This window comes from Lissotriton vulgaris, chromosome 5, assembly GCF_964263255.1.
Source record: "Lissotriton vulgaris chromosome 5, aLisVul1.2, whole genome shotgun sequence".
Classification (NCBI taxonomy): domain Eukaryota; kingdom Metazoa; phylum Chordata; class Amphibia; order Caudata; family Salamandridae; genus Lissotriton; species Lissotriton vulgaris.
In genome coordinates, this window is record NC_141693.1 from 359,293,536 (window position 1) to 359,311,054 (window position 17,519).

At 45.3% G+C, this 17,519-nt stretch overlaps 1 protein-coding gene across 2 annotated transcripts in view; it reads left to right on the forward strand.

The window, feature by feature from the left end:
- Positions 1-17,519, forward strand: part of RAP1GAP (RAP1 GTPase activating protein) — an 870,529-nt gene that overhangs the window by 574,912 nt on the left and 278,098 nt on the right. The window contains exon 1 of one of the 2 annotated variants that reach the window (XM_086921673.1): positions 13,800-14,087. The exons of the other annotated variant lie outside the window; for it this stretch is intronic. Coding sequence (XP_086777799.1) covers positions 14,019-14,087 — 69 coding nt within the window. The 5' untranslated portion in view covers positions 13,800-14,018. Of the gene's footprint in view, positions 1-13,799; positions 14,088-17,519 lie in introns of those variants that run through there. 2 annotated transcript variants of the gene reach the window in all.

The following is a 17,519-nucleotide window of genomic DNA, read 5'->3' on the forward strand; positions in this document are numbered from 1 at the left end:
TCTGTTATGAGTGCCAAGAAACCGTTTCGTTGAACGTGCACGGTATAAGAATTTTTAACATAACATAACATTATTATGGGTTCCACCCCAATTATGAGTGGAGACATGGTAGGAGGCACTCTAGCCACAAATAGGTGGCTTCTGGATATGGCAAATAAGGTGGCCCCCAAAGAAAGGTTGCAGTTCAGGGAGATGCCTCCCATTTACCTGTGGTTCACCACCGAGTTGTCTGAGATTAGAAACATATTGTAAAAATCTGGAAAGATGATGGAGAAATCACTACTCCTTTATGGGTCAGCAGATCTATAGACAAGCCTTGAAATTGTACTATGGGTCGATTAGACAGGCTCAGACAACCTATTTTGCTACGCATATATTTTCAGCAGAAAATAAATAATCCAGATGACCCTTTGCTGCCACAGATTCAAGCATCTGTAGTGAAAGTGATTAATCCCATCTTCAATCACCTATTCAATCTTTCAATTCAATTTGCTAGTGTGTAGTCGAAGGAGGCTAAGTTGATCCCTTTACTGAAGAAACATTCCGCTGATCGAATGCAACTTTAGGCCCATCTTATTGTTCCCTGCAGCATCGAAGATGCTGGAGAAGCTAGTTATCTCTCAGGCTATTTAGAACAGTACAACCTACTGCATCCTTTGCAATTGGGCTTCAGACCTCGACATTGCATAGAGACTGCAAAAGCAGCAAGGACAAAGCTATTTAAGAAAAAAGAGCTCGGAGGCTGCAGCTAAAGCCTACTGAGCAACAACACAGGTAACAGGTGGTGTCGCCATGCGAGGTTACAAAATGAGACAAGGCAGTACTAAGGAGGGACTACTAAGCAGCCACAGTTTACGGTGGACAATGACACAAGCCAGTGAAAACTGTGGACGGAAAGTGGGCAGAACTTCAAAGCCCTACCTTGATAAAACATGCCTCGCAGAGCAGCACATGAGCTGCCCAGGCTCGACCTAAAAATTCATAAGATTACTCCCATCTCATGCTCAGAGAATGGTGATTCATGCTGTAACTACACCATGCATTGATTACACCAACATCCTCTGTCTTGATCTGCCTAAGTACCTCTTTAAGAGACTGCAGGTAGTACAAAACGCAGTGACTAGACTAGACTACTTTTAAAGTTTACCTAGCGGGCATCCATTTCACTTTATCTGAAAACCCTTCACTGGTTGACCGTTAAGGTGATGGTTCAATTCAAAGCCTTGACTATGGCTCATCGTGCTTTCTTTGGCTCTGGTCCTCACTATCTTTCGGCAAGACTTTAGCACTATCTTCCGAGTAGAACTCTTTGTTCATCAGAAGCCTGCTTATTACAGGTCTCCAAGATCAAACGGAAGAAGTGAGGTGGCACATCATTCACGTATCACGCCTCGGGTGCTTGGAGTCAGCTTCCGCTTCACCTTTGGAATATTAGGTCAGAGCCACTATTCAGGAAAAGCGTCAAAACCTGGCTGTTTGGTCCGGCTTTCTTTGAGGGCTTTAGTTCTGGGGTTGGATGAGTAAGCAGTTTTTCCCAGTGCCGGGACACTCTTCTGAGAAGCTGCTGCGCTCTATAAATACCTGATTGATTGAATGAGACATTCTCTGAAACATCCATCCATTGCTCCCTGTTATCCCTTGGAACCAATACCCTTAGAGGATGCTCCCCTCCTCTATTATACACAGCTCAGGTGGAAATCATTCTGAAGGCTGCAGTCCTCTCTGCTTATAGTTCCACGCGTTCGATTTAAACAAATGTGATTTCTGTGAACACATCTAAAGCGTTCATAGGAAAGCCGAGTGTACCCTGTCGCTAAGCGTCATTTCTGTTTCACTGACAGCCCATGCACCTATTGTCTCTCAAACAATGTCCAAAGCATTTTCAGATCAAGCTAGTTTGATACCCGCACATGCTGCTGAATCCAGTTCAGGTATAGATGATGCGTGCATGTCCTTATTTTCAGAAGATGAGTTTACAACCCATATTAGCAAGGAGCTAAAGACTGCCGTCAAAGGAGGCCTCATCTGGGGAATCCTACCTAGCTCTGATGCTGTCTCCATGAACTCTCAGAGAGCCCACATTGGCTCAGGTTGATCTGCAAATATGAAATACGTATGGCGGTCATGGACTTGAAAGCGTAGTCTGCTGATACACTGGGTGGGTCTCTATCAACGTAAACTAATTATTAAATTCCTTGATAATCAGACTGACTCATATGATGAACTCAGAACAAGTCTCTGATGTTACTTTATACCTCAGAGAAATGTTGACTACGAGTGTAACTAATTCCACGGTACAACAAAACCCATGGGAGTCAGTGGAATCCTTTCCAGGCGTGTTCCAGTGATGAAGCCTCTAAATTGAAATTCCTATCTGATTCCATATCTTCCCTTGTGTACTGCTTTCGAAACCAAGGAAGATGGATGACTTCGAAGTCAGGGCTTATACGACTAAGACATCTGACATGCAAGTGGAAGTCTTTGTTATGTCGCAGGCCGCTTCTCATCCACATCAGAAATGATGTTAGATCCACATCATCTTCCTGATAAGGGTTCTACTGCAGAGTGTTTTACTTTCACCTGGAAGAAAAATAATGCCTCATTATGGGACTGCAGCGCTAGTTCTGGGCACATGACATTTACTTGCAGAGCATCTGCAGTCCGAACAGAGGTGCCAGATGTAACACCCTGGTACAAGAGCTCAAATTGAGTGTTGCCTTTTGTACAAGAGCCACAATCGCATGATGCCTTTTGTACAGGAGCAGCAATTGCATGATGCCTCTCGTGGCTTTTTTGAAGAAGTATCATATAAAAAAAAATCCAACATAGTGAGACAGGAGAAAGCGATGAGAGAATTGAGCATTTGTTCCCTTCTCCCTCGTGCAGTGGACTTCTGAGCAGAAACATCTTTACCAACAAAGTCAACGGGATAGCAGCAGATATCACAAATGATGCCCATGTTTTCGACTCTGGAGAAAACTACCAGATGATATGGCTCCTGCGAAACTTTAGCAACAGTTGGCATTAAGTCACAGAAGGATCTTAGGGAGACAACCAACCCTCATCCCACGGGCCATCTGGTGCCAGAATCTATTCGATCAGATACACACCTCCCATGCAAAGACTGTTTGATCAATATCAACCCAAAAATGGGTTTCCCCCTTTGGGCCTGTTCTAAAAAATGAACCGGCAGGGGAGGAGAAAAGGGGTGATGGGCAAATGTGTTATTACATGGATCAAGGCAACCAATCACTGGCAAAGACAGAGTGTTTCCTATGGCCCAACACGCCAATGAGGGTTATCATCAACATGGATAAGAGGAAGTGTTCCTTTATCTTACAACGCTTGCCATTTACCTGGGTCGCTACTGATGTAAATAGCGTAGTTTTGGGGGCTCTTCTGCTATACAGGACTTCTATGAGAAAATTTACAAAAATATACAACATATCCCCAATTCTTTATACACTGGTATTTAGTCAATGCAGGCAGAGCTTGATGAAACCCTCAAAGATATGTTCATAGAACTAGAGGTTTAATGCATTATTAAACGTGATTAGAACTCCGGAATTTTATGAACATATGAACACCAAATTCAACCTAATCCAGGCCAGTGTAAGCCCTCTCTTTACATTGTTCCTGTTGAATCACACAAACACATATATTGTTACATTCGTACCTACAGAAAAATATTAAAGTATTCATTCCCACCAGCATTTTTTCCGCAAATGATTCAATCCAAAATTCATGGTTTGAATGTAATTCATTATTTTGCATTTAGATTTCCAATAACCGTTTGTCGAAAGAAATTAACTATCCATTTATTTGAATGGCATTTAAGAAACAAAGATGCTATCTGGATCTTACAAATAGGACAGTAAGCGCCTCACTTGTGAAAATTCAACAAAGTAAAATGCAATAAAGGTGCATATTACAGACACAAAAGAGAGGGGAAAAAGAATAGGTCTGTGCTATCAAATGTTCTGCTGTAACAAGAGTCACAAGCTTTCCATGTCATTATATAATCATGGGGATTAGCCTTTAAAAACAGACCAAAGGGAAATGTCAACATTATAGCCTCATGTTGTACATAATACTTCATATAGATTGACCAGTGTATAGCAACAAACATCCTAATGCTCCAGTTAAAAAGATGTGAGAGGATTGTTAGAGTGTATCAAAGACATGATACAGAGGTCTCATTTCTTCAAGCCTTTCTATGGAACATTTAGGAAATGAAGGCGCGTGACGTTGATTCAGCATGTGATGGTTACAGTCCAGTAGACAGACCCTTTTAAAAGGAAATCCAAAATGTGAACCTCGGGCAATGCTAGTTCTTAACCTGGTTGCCTTACATGCATTGTTGCCTACTTGGGACGCAGTATTGAAGTAATAAGCCAAGGCGCATCCATCCAGGTATTCCCTTCTCTGGAAATTTAAGAGATCAGGTCAAAGCCTTTTGAGACTAAGGGGTATGTAAATCCATCTGCAGGTATGTTACTATTAGCAATTTACAAGCCAAAGATTTTGTCCTGACGGATGAATAAAAACAGAAAGAAACACATCATCACTGTGTGTAGGAGTGTTAAAATTGTTTGGCATATAAATTACTGAGGCTTCAGTTGTTGCTTTTAAAGAAAATGCTAGTCCAGTCTCATATTTCTGGTAAATTGACTACTGCAGCTCCCTCCTTGTTGGACTTTCTGCTCTTCTCTTTCATAGGCTGCAGTTGATACAGAACGCGGCTGCCAGGATAATTTTAGGTCTCAGCAGGATCATCTGTAACTCTTCTCACCGTTCCATGTTTCCCTAGCTCCCTGTTTAGAAATGCTGCATTTCAAGGCTCCATGTTTTTAACATAAGGCCATGCATGGCCCTACACCTGAAAACTATATCACATCCCCCTTCTTCCCATACATACCCCGGTATGCTACAGTTGGTGAATATTCCCAGATGTAATAAATCCTGCACAGATGGTTGAGCCTTTTCTGTGATGACTGCTCAGGCTTGGAGCAATCTTCTGACAATAATTTGTGGAGAAACCAATATTCGGAACTTTTGCAAATTAGTTAAAGAAACGCATCTATTCCTTAACGAAGCAATGGATCTTTATCTTTCCAGCGCCAGTAGACTATTCAAGCGTAATCACATGCTTTATAAATTTAAAATCAAATAGATAGCCCAGACAAAATGGTGTAATCCATTGAACACTGTCTTGTATTTTTCAAGTGATTAGCAATGACTGTTAGGGGTTGCATTAAGTAGGAAGACGCCAGCATACAAAAAAAGTAAATCTACCTTAGTAAGAGCTGCGGTAGTTATTCAGTAAGTGTACAGTGATATTGTATATATGAATAAAAGAAGTGTCTTTCAAGCAAGTGGGTTTTACCCCTGGAAGACAACTCAATGACTCACTTGACACCTGAATATTATCAGGTGTTGGTCTGTGAAGGGTCACCAATGTGTCAAAATCTTGAAATTGAATTATGTTCCTAGGAAATTGTACTATTTTTTAAATATTATTGTAAGCTGCTATGTTGAGCTATGGCTGCATCCTTAAAATAAGGAAGGTTTTGCCTCTCTCGAGATTAAAAATTAGCCTGAAGCAATTAAGTGGAAGGCAACATAAACGTGTTTCATGTTTACTCCATTACAAGCTATCCTTTACTTATTCCCAATTCTACCACTCATTCTACAAAAAAAGCTGTCACAAGCTTGGTGTATCTGCTACTTAAAGGGCCGTGTTGGAGGAATTAAGAGATTTTTATGCAAGCCTCTTTCTTCCATATTAATTCTAAACCTATACCAACACCCAGATTATCATCAAAGTGATTCATGAGTAACAATTTTAGTACTGACCGCACTGATACCGGATGCTGGATGAAGGAAGACAGGTTACAAATGAATATTGGATAGGTGATCTTTTCTCTCCTAAAGCAAGGGTCAGTAAATGTTTGAGCCTAGCTTCTAAACTAAGATCTTCAACGAGGACATTTTCCTAGAAAGTAAAGATCTTCTAATATTATGTGACGGAGAGTTTGTCATGGATCCTCAGATTCATGTCACTGCTCAAAATATATATTTTTAACCAGCAGAGTTAAAAAGTAATTGGGTGCACACCTATCTCACTTTGCCCAGTAGTAATTGATGCATTTGTCCCTTGCAAGTTTTTGTCTAGGTGTAGAAAGAAAACTAAAAAATCATAGAATTATATAGTCTCCAGCGACACAGGATTAAAGAAATGTAATCCTGTTTCAGCAGAGAAAAAGATTTGAACTAGCTTCCGTTGATAGCAGGATACAATTCAAATGTCTCTGTCTCATACTAAAACTGGCTGTGCTATGAGTGAAGTTACAGAGTGCCCGCTTGGAGTCACTGAGTGATAGATACCTCTTCCAAGCCACCAGTAGGATCCTTTCTAAAAGCTCTTATTTCACTAGTAGTACTTTTAAGTACTTCTTTATTCACTCTATGGTGCTCTGTTCTTGCTTCTCTCTCCTTGGGCCCCTTTTCAAATATGGGTCACCACTAACTACCTCTGAGCTGACTTCGGCATAGAGCACTATACCAGAAACCAACACGACATAACATAATGAGCAAAACATGATTCTAGAGCCTTGAAGCCTCCGCTCTAAAGCAAGGAACCTATGATTGTATTAATCGAGTTTGTTAAAATGAGCTGTGGGCTGAGGCTAAACAAGGAGAAGGTGGGGTGCAGTAGTTAATGCATAGCGTTTGGGTGTCAGACTTTAAATTATCTCCTGGCACACAGTGTGCTTAAAACATATCACAAAAGGGGGTGGTGATGGACGGAGCATCTGAATCAATCAAACCCTCACACCCAGTCAAAAGATCTGGGTTTAATCCATCACCATTCTTTAGCCCACTCTTCCACCCCAGTTCGGACATGGCTATATTCAAATCAGTCTGACCCTGTGCCTCATGGGAACAGTCCAGCCCGAACAGCCAAGCCATGTCTTCCCTGGACCAGAAACAAGCTTCCGAGGACCGGTTTCTGGCATTCCAGCCGTCTTCAGCCCGGCTTGCTTGAATCCAGTGGCAAAGTGAACAAGGGACTCACGTCTGAGCATACCCTGCCACACATATGGCAGCCAAAGGGGGTGGTGATGGACGGAGCATCTGAATCAATCAAACCCTCACACTCAGTCAAAAGATCTGGGTTTAATCCATCACCGTTCTTTAGCCCACTCTGCCACCCCAGTTCGGACATGGCTATATGCAAATCAGTCTGACCCTGTGCCTCATGGGAACAGTCCAGCCCGAACTGCCAAACCATGTCTACCCTGGACCGGAAACAAGCTTCCGAGGACCGGTTTCTGGCATTCCAGCCGTCTTCAGCCCGGCTTGCTTGAACCAGTGGCAAAGTGAGCAAGGGACTCACGTCTGAGCATACCCTGCCACACATATGGCGACCAAAAGCGGTACAAAAGGGGGTGGGGATGGACGGAGCATCTGAATCAATCAAACCCTCACACCCAGTCAAAAGATCTGGGTTTATTCCATCACCGTTCTTTAGCCCACTCTGCCACCCCAGTTCGGACATGGCTATATACAAATCAGTCCGACCCTATGCCTCATGGGAACAGTCCAGCCCGAACTGCCAAACCATGTCTTCCCTGGACCGGAAACAAGCTTCCGAGGACCGGTTTCTGGCATTCCAGCCGTCTTCAGCCCGGCTTGCTTGAATCCAGTGGCAAAGTGAGCAAGGGACTCACGTCTGAGCATACCCTGCCACACATATGGCGGACAAACGCGGTACAAAAGGGGGTGGTGATGGACGGAGCATCTGAATCAATCAAACCCTCACACCCAGTCAAAAGATCTGAGTTTAATCCATCACCGTTCTTTAGCCCACTCTGCCACCCCAGTTCAGACATGGCTATATGCAAATCAGTCTGACCCTGTGCCTCATGGGAACAGTCCAGCCCAAACTGCCAAGCCATGTCTTCCCTGGACCGGAAACAAGCTTCTGAGGACCGGTTTCTGGCATTCCAGCCGTCTTCAGCCCGGTTTGCTTGAATCCAGTGGCAAAGTGAGCAAGGAACTCACGTCTGAGCATACCCTGCCACACATATGGCCGCCAAAAGCGGTACAAAAGGGGGTGGTGATGGACGGAGCATCTGAATCAATCAAACCCTCAAACCCAGTCAAAAGATCTGGGTTTAATTCATCACCGTTCTTTAACCCACTCTGCCACCCCAGTTCGGACATGGCTATATGCAAATCAGTCTGACCCTGTGCCTCATGGGAACAGTCCAGCCCAAACTGCCAAGCCATGTCTTCCCTGGACCCGAAACAAGCTTCCGAGGACCGGTTTCTGGCATTCAAGCCGTCTTCAGCCTGGCTTGCTTGAATCCAGTGGCAAAGTGAGCAAGGGACTCACGTCTGAGCATACCCTGCCACACTTATGGTGGCCAAAAGCGGTACAAATGGGGGTGGTGATGGACGGAGCATCTGAATTAATCAAACACTCACACCCAGTCAAAAGATCTGGGTTTAATCCATCACCGTTCTTTAGCCCACTCTGCCACCCCAGTTCGGACATGGCTATATGCAAATCAGTCTGACCCTGTGCCTCATGGGAACAGTCCAGCCCGAACTGCCAAGCCATGTCTTTCCTGGACCAGCTTGCTTGAATCCAGTGGCAAAGTGAGCAAGGGACTCACGTCTGAGCATACCCTGCCACTGGATTCAAGCAAGCCGGCTGAAGACGGCTGGAATGCCAGAAACCAGTCCTCGGAAGCTTGTTTCCGGTCCAGGGAAGACATGGCTTGGCAGTTCGGGCTGGACTGTTCCCATGAGGCACAGAGTCAGACTGATTTGCATATAGCCATGTCTGAACTGGGGTGGCAGAGTGGGCTAAAGAACGGTGATGGATTAAACCCAGATCTTTTGACTGGGTGTGAGTGTTTGATTGATTCAGATGCTCCGTCCATCGCCACCCCCATTTGTACCGCTTTTGGCCACCATAAGTGTGGCAGGGTATGCTCAGACGTGAGTCCCTTGCTCACTTTGCCACTGGATTCAAGCAAGCTGGGCTGAAGACGGCTGGAATGCCAGAAACCGGTCCTCGGAAGCTTGTTTCCGGTCCAGGGAAGACATGGCTTGGCAGTTCGGGCTGGACTGTTCCCATGAGGCACAGGGTCAGACTGATTTGCATATAGCCATGTCTGAACTGGGGTGGCAGAGTGGGCTAAAGAACGGTGATGGATTAAACCCAGATCTTTTGACTGGGTGTGAGTGTTTGATTGATTCAGATGCTCCGTCCATCACCACCCCCTTTTGTACCGCTTTTGGCCGCCATAAGTGTGGCAGGGTATGCTCAGACGTGAGTCCCTTGCTCACTTTGCCACTGGATTCAAGCAAGCCAGGCTGAAGACGGCTTGAATGCCAGAAACCGGTCCTCGGAAGCTTGTTTCGGGTCCAGGGAAGACATGGCTTGGCAGTTTGGGCTGGACTGTTCCCATGAGGCACAGGATCAGACTGATTTGCATATAGCCATGTCTGAACTGGGGTGGCAGAGTGGGCTAAAGAACGGTGATGGATTAAACTCAGATCTTTTGACTGGGTGTGAGCGTTTGATTGATTCAGATGCTCCGTCCATCACCACCCCCTTTTGTACCGCTTTTAAAACATATCACAGGCAGTGCTTAATTTGAGCTGGTGGCTGCAGGTGGGGCCAACTGGTACACATTTTTTTGGGGTTCAGCACTTATTTTTCTTCATTAGACTTTGACTCAAATTGAGAGGGAGAATATACAAAAAAGGGAAATAAGCAAGACAATAAAGACAGAAAAATAGCAACAAAGAGGGACGCAACAATGAGAAACAACCTGAAAGAACGAGATAAAGGGGCAGGGAGTGTCTGCTGGTGGATGAAAGAGTCCTGAGGTGAACTTGAGACCACACAAACTTTGTATTCAGCACCCCGACATCCAATACCATGGACTGCTGTCTGCTGAGCAAAGCACGTATTCTTGTAAAATTAGGCACTGGCTTGATGCTTGATTATCTTCAGATGCTGGTTGGCTAAAGCAGATCTTCTGCCCTGGTTTTTCTAGATTTATCTGCCTTATTTGATATGGCATCCAGTGGCCATTCTCTACTCCGCCTCCAGGTATTAGGGATTCAGGGTTCGGCTCTGGATTAGATAGAGTCTTAACTTACTTACAGAGCTCAGAAAGTCTACCTTGCTCCTTTTTGCTCAGAATACAAACATCTTACTCCTGGAGTCCCACAAGGCTCCTCTCTGAGCCCTGCACCCTAATATGTGTGTACTCTCTTGTTAAAAACAAACAGTGCGGCTGACCATGGTTAGGCACCTCAATTTCAAAGTCAATCGTTGAGTCCTTAGTTTGTGCAAAACACGTCCGGAGCTTGGCGCACGTATACTCCACTGAGAAACAGATACCAACGTTTTTGGAGAAAAAGGACGGTGCACCAAATGATAGAGTTCAAAAAGCTTCCAATTTATCCCCAAAAAGTCCTTTATTCTGTTCAATCTTTTAAAATCTCAGCCAACGCATTCCGTTCCATTGGAACTTCGTCAGGGCTCATAGTCTCTTATGGGTCCAAAAGAGGGTCCTGAACCAGGGACTCCAAATGTTATCAGGCTTCGTTCTTGTAAACAATCTTTTAGTACAGAATTGCTTGGATAATATTTCCCAAAATTCAGAGGCGTTTTTAGTGGCCCAGAGTCTTGCTTCATATTAGTAGGGTACCTTCCTTCATATTAGTAGGGCATATATAACCCCCGGCCTGAATTGTCACGACGACACACCGATATAATGGTCGTCCATCCTCAGTATTAATGGGGCATGAATAACCCCCAAAAAAAGACGACAGGACGGTCAACCAGTAAAGTGGCCGTCCGTCCTGCTTGAGAATCGTACGTCCTTCGTATCAGGGGACTCGACTGGTATGTACTCTCTCTTGCTCAGCTTACCTGACCTGATCTTCCAGAGTTAGGTTTATGAAGTAGGTGGATAACACACAAATGTGATCCCACCTGATGACAATAACCTGGGATGCACCAAGAATTTTCATTGCATAATCTTAGTGTCTGAGAGGGTGAGCTTTAACTCCCTCAAATGAAACACTGACAAAACCAAGCTTCTATTTGTGTCTCGCTGCTCTTCACCATCTACCGTTCCTCGTGGCCTCTGGTCCAATGAGTTCACTTCAGCTACAATTACTGTTTCTTCAGTCTGTGACACTGCCCTTCATTTTGGTCAGAGTCCTTCCCTATTGGCCCATGTCAACAAGGTAGCCTTGACCTGTTTTCTGTTGCTAAAACCTCTGAGCATTGTTCTTCCTTTTCTTCCTACACACACTCGTGACCTCGTGGCCCAGGGTGATAGACATAACCATCTCCACTATTTCAATGTTGTCTTTTTAGGCTCTTCGCCATGCGCTGAAGATCTTTTAAAGATTTTCTTCTGCCTCATCCCCTCTTAAAAGTTTGGAATGTCTACAGATTGGAAAAACAGCTCATCTTCAAAGCTACCTGCATGGTCCTTGGCACCTAACATCGCTCTGGCCCAAACTGTCTTCAAGAAAATGTCTACTGTTAGAGTCCAGTTTGCTCTCAGAGCCTCAGAAGCTTTTCTGTGGGTCTCAAGGGTCTGTGGTCACTGACGGGCAGTCGGGCCTTTTGTGTGATTGCTTACAAAACTTGGAACTCTCTACCTGTCTATTTTCAAGTCTTCTCCCAATTGATGCCCTTTCGGAACGCCTTAATAACTATGGCTTTTCTCTCCATAATCGCCCTGGTCCAGCGCCCTATATCTCTGTAGTTCCCCAAATCCTTTCTTGACTGGACACCTTTTAAGTATCAGCTCTCTTTACATGTTTCTGTACATTTGATAACATCTTGTGATCTTATGCACACCAATTTGTTACCAGAGCAGCTATTTATTTGCTGCAAATGTACAAGATACACACCTGAGGGCTGGGACTGAGTATGAAATTAGTATTAGATTCCCTTGTGCTAGGCCTGATGGCTCATTGGATGAGCGCATCTCCTCTAAAACTCTGGGGCATATTATCAACAAGTAGCGATATTTATCGCTAAACAGGCTTAGCGGCTATTTTTTTATCGCTGCCTATCGCTGGATATGTTAGCGGAGAAAACATGCTATTAGCAACGTTTTTCTCCATTGTGCAAAATATCCAGCGATAGCGGCGAAATGTGTGAATATCGCTGAGAATACAGCGATATTCACGCATTAGCGACAAAATGCTCTTAGAGTGTTATCCACCTCCCATTGGATAACATGGCTAAGAACTGGTCTGAGCAAGCGTTAATTTTTGGCGATAGCGGGAATATTTCCATCGCTGCGCCTGCCTTGCTAATAGGCGATAGCGACGTTAGCGATTGCTTTCAGTCGCTAACAGGTTGGGTACGCCCACTTTGCATGTCATTAGCGATAAACATCGCTCACATGCAAAGTGGACCCCAAAACGCTCGCTATCGCCTAAAAGCTGTCGCTAACATCAGTTAGTGACAGCTTGCTAATAAAACGATAGAATTATCGCCGCTTAGCGGCCGAAAACGATCGCTAAACCGGCGATAATTGCCTATCGCCCCCCTTGGTAATATGCCCCTCTGTGTTTGACCCTTTGGTTTCGGTTTGTAGCCTGGCGAGTCCTCTCAGACGTTCATCCTTCCGAGACTAATAAGTCGAGTGCCATTGAGGCAGGTAATGTTAAGCATAGGTTATTCAGCGCCATATGCTCGACCTTTTATGCATGTACCCATTTCCTCAGGCCAATAAAACCTGTCGGAGCGCTCAACATATTAAATGAATGCAGAGGAATGAGGAATGGCAGCCCCTGCAGTGGTGTCGCTGTCATGTGATAATGGCAACCACAAAGCTGGCGAGAAGCGAGACAAGGGGCTGAATGAGCTGGATATCCAGTAATGGAAAACCAGAAAGGAAGGTTTGTTTGTGCGCGTGAGATCGGGTTTCCGCTTTAAAAATGCATAGTGCGCCTGCATCAGGCGAGGTTTCTTCTCCGTGTTGTTGTGCTTTAGACGGGCTGTCTCGAGAGTGTCTGCAGCAGGCAGGGCACCTCTCGGGTGCCTGAGGGGGCAAACACCTCTCTGTGGGATCTACAGCAGTTAGGGTCCCAGGAAGGTGTACCTGCGGTGGGTGTGGCGGCTTCCTCTCCGGTTCGTCTGCAGGAGGCAGCCATGCGGGCTACCCGTGGTGTGAGTGCCACAGAGTTTTGGGAGCAGGAAGGCTACCTACGTATATAAGGAACCTATGGATAGGCTATATCACCAGGAAACCTGCAGCTGGAAGAGCCCTTCTCAGGTGTGACTGCAGCAGCTAAGCCGCCCCCTCTCAGGTGTGACTGGAACAAGCAGGCAGCCTTCTTACAGGTGTATTTGGGGCAGGCAGATTCGCTGTCAGGAAATCCACCTCTCGGGCGTCTGCATTTGACAAACAGCTCTATGTAGTAACTATAGAAGCCGTAGGTCCCCACGTAGTGTGTGTGGAGCAGGCAAGTCACCTCCGGAGTGCCTACACAAGGCAAAACGCCCCACTGAGCTGGCTCCAGCAGTCAGTGCGCCACAGAGACGTGCCTGCCCCTCTGGCTTGTCTGAAGCAGGCAGGCCAACCGATGGGTGCAGTTTACTCACGAGACAGGAAGTGTCTCAGGTGTGTATTCATGTCTGCAGAAGACAGGCTCACTCCCCGGAGTTCAGGAAGCAGGCAGGTCCGGTGTTTGCATTCTGGGCAGGGTGACAGTCTGTAGTGCTTTGGGCTTGGCACCTGGAGGAATACCTGCCTCCTGGCGCTGGTGCCACTCGCTCCTGGCTTCTCGCCGGCACCGGGAGCAGGGAGATGCCAGGCTGATGCGGGCAGCGCGGCGCGGAGCGTCTGACTGCAGGAGTGAAGGGAGACCCTCCATACCAAACCCTCCGGGGCAGCACGAGGCGCAGGCAGGGGGACACCGACCGGAAGCGGCAGCTCGCGAGACGCAGCGCGAGGATGGCGAACAGCCAGGCAGCATCCGCCTCCACAGATCCGGCGAGGAGCGCATCCAAGGACACATGGATGGTGAGTGTACCCTCTGAGTGAGTGAGTGAGAGGTACACGCTTCATGCGGACCTCAAAGTGAGCGAGCTGCCCAGGAGGGGCATTGGAAGAACTGACGAGGAGAGCTAATGTTAAAGACGAGTTGGAGAATAGCCATGTCCACAAGGATTATGCGGCAGGAGAGGTCTAAATTATGTGGCAGAGTTGACTAAATTATGCGACAAGGGAAAGCAAATTATGTGGCACGTTTTGCTTTAGAACTACTTCATTATTTTGGCCTTTTTTTTTTACATGTTAACGCTACCTGAGGAAAGGTTTCACTTTATTAGTAACACTTGAACCCAACTAGTGCTTTAAATTGGAAAGTGCTGTTTGGTACTAAGTACCTGCACTTCTATAATTTGAAAGGGAGAGTAGCTGCTCCTCTCTTAATGGCAGAACACTGACACTTCTCAGGAGCAAACAGGTACTCTAAATAGTGCGTGCCTGCACTTCTGTATTTCTATTTAAAGCACTGCACCCAAGTACAAAAATAAGCAGCAGAAAGGTGGCCAGTCAGCCTTTGCAAAGGGTCGTACACTGTGCGGCAGTATGTGTTGTCACCTTTTTAGTAACTTTTGGTCCGTTTGAGCTAGAAACAATTGCTTTTGCTGAAACCTGCAGAATTTGCAGCAGCTGGTGAACTATGTGCCAAATGCAGAAAATCGTTAACTATGCAGAAACCGCCATGGCCACAAAATCACATAATTTCATTGGCTCTGGTCATAGTGATAGGTGACACTTCAGCACTAAGTGACAAAACAGTCTGTGGTTAAGTGGCTGTTTGTGGTGATAGTAGTATCCTTCCTACGTAATTAGTAGCAATAAGAATGTTAATAATCAAAATAATAACATTAATAGTCCTTATTATTATGAGGACCAGCTCTCAGGTCAGGTTTAAGAGCTACATAAAATGCAAGCTGCTGCATTATTAAATGAGGGTTAATGTGTCCAGACCCTGCTCTCTGTACTGTACCTGTGTAGTGAAGAAACGTAGCGGCTGCTCCTGCCAGTGCTGTCGTTATTCTGTGTGTGAAGGATGCTTGGCCTACTGCTGCCCTACTGTACTCTACTGAAGGCTGTCGGAGGGCTGCTTTCACTGCTGCTGGTCACGCTGTGTCTATTCTGCCTGAAGGAAGCTTGCATAATTGCTTCCCTTACTGTACCTGCGCTATGTGAGTGATAGAAGTAGGGCCCGGGGTGTGGGAAATTCACATAATTTGATTTTGCTAATTATGCAACATTTCAGGAAAATTATGCATAATAATGTGTAAATATGCAAAATACAGATCCATCATTCACCGCTATATTTTAGTCTGAAATGCATCTTTGCATCAGTTTTTGACACCAGGACACATTTTGTTCTAAAACAATAGAGCAAAAAACACAATAGCTGCAAACAACAGCCTCAGTGTTTTGGCGTGCTGTTCGGCGATTTTGCTAAAAACTACTCTGCAATTATGTGATGTGGCGTTTTGACATAATTTGGGTATTTTTGTGCAACAATGCAAAATTACCGAAACTGTGCAAATTACATTAGCATGGTTTAAATTTCACCCAGGGCTAGATAGGTTGCACGCTGCTGTTCTTTGTGAACGGAGTTTACTGTTGGTTATGCTGTACCCATTATCTCAGTGTTGGCGTTTACTGCTCTGCAGCTGCCCATGTTTTCCTTAATCTGGAATGAATTTTGACTGATTGCTGCTGCTTCTACCTGTTCTGTGTGTGTGAGAGGGTCCACTCGAAGTTCTGAAGCTCATCCCATACCTATTTCACTTGAGAGTGGTGAGTTGCTGCTGTTCTTGGCAACGTCTCTTCTAAGTGTTTGTGTGTCTGTAAAGCTTGGTCTGTGCCTGTTCATGTTGTGCCTGTTCTGAATGAGCAGGGAGCAGTTGTACTAACTTCAAAATATTCCAGGAGAGGGAGGATGTGAGTCGTAATCATAACCGTCGACTCATGTAACATTATGGGAAGTGACATCATGGTAAGTGACATTATTAGAAGTAAAATAATCACCACAAATTATATCACCTTCAAAGGCATGATCGATTTGTCAGCGAGGAAGTCCAAGTAGAACAAGCATTGGCATAGCCAAAATATCCTGCCTGTGGGGCCTATTTGCTTTGGCAATAGTTAGCCACATTGCACAGCTTTCTCGATGCTGTGCTTCAGGGTTAAAGTATTTCAAAAATAGCCAGCGGCGTCATTTTGTAGGTGTGTGCACCACACATGCGTGTGCCTGCAATACGACTCAGGCGCTTTTTTTTAAAGATCTAAATTGGATTGGTAGCCAAAAAGAAATCAAAACGTGCAAAAGCATTCATTGTTTTACTTTTTTTTAACAATTGGGTGAGCGGAAGCAACAGGGCTGGGTGGAAGCAACACAGGATAGAGTGGGGAAATGCTGAACTAACATAGGGGAGAGTGGGGAGGCGCCATACTAATACGGGACTCCAAAGCAGCACAGAGGTGGGCGGGGGAAGGCGGAGCAACACAGGACACGCAAGAAAGACAGGGGATGCAGGAGGGAGGGCAGTAGCAATATGGGGGTTGGGGGAAAGTAAGATGGGGAGACAAGAGGAGGAAAGTACACGAAGGTAGAAAGCTCAAAATCACATGCACTCTCATGGAGTGTTTAACACAAAAAGAGCAGTGCTTGAAAAGCAAGCAGTGGGAACAGAGTTGCCAGGCAGTCAAATAGATGTTAAAGAGGCAATGCTCCATGGGAGAGGAAAACACAGAATTGAGAAACTGGGCATGAATAAGAAGCAGGGAAAAGAGAGTGACGGAAAATCCAACCAATGGTAAGAAATGGACGGGCTCCAAGCACCTCTACGTTCTTGGTAAGCCACAATATGTCTGGCAACAGACAGCACTTGCATTGTCTTGTCGGAGCAACCAAAAAAGTGTGGTGATAGGCCATAGTGCTATGTCTGTGTTCCACGGAGGTTGAGCATAGAGCTAAATTCACAAACATTGAGGAGGAATGAGGGAAACGAGCTACAGGAAATGTTGTTGAAATATAAGTAGTGCAAGGCAAAATGTTTGTGCCCAGTATCATACAATTTGGGAAAGTAGTGAAGCAGGAAATTGAGCACAGTTCGTCTTTGAAGAGTTGGATTAAATCATATATGCTGGTAAACTGTATGCAAACCATAAATCAAAAGGAGGTAAGGGCTTATCCAGCATGTTCAATGTGAAGTGATATAATCTCACTACAGGGGTTCTAGAAGGAGGAATTATTACCACCTACTGTAACACTACACTCACAAAAGGTAACCGGATGGTGTACCGAAGCAACTCAATCAAAAAGCTAAGGGGAGGGAGGAAGGGACAGACGCACTCATGTGTTTAAGAGGAAAATCCTCACTCACCCTAGGGTGACATGCTTCATCACTGGGTTCACTCTTGCAC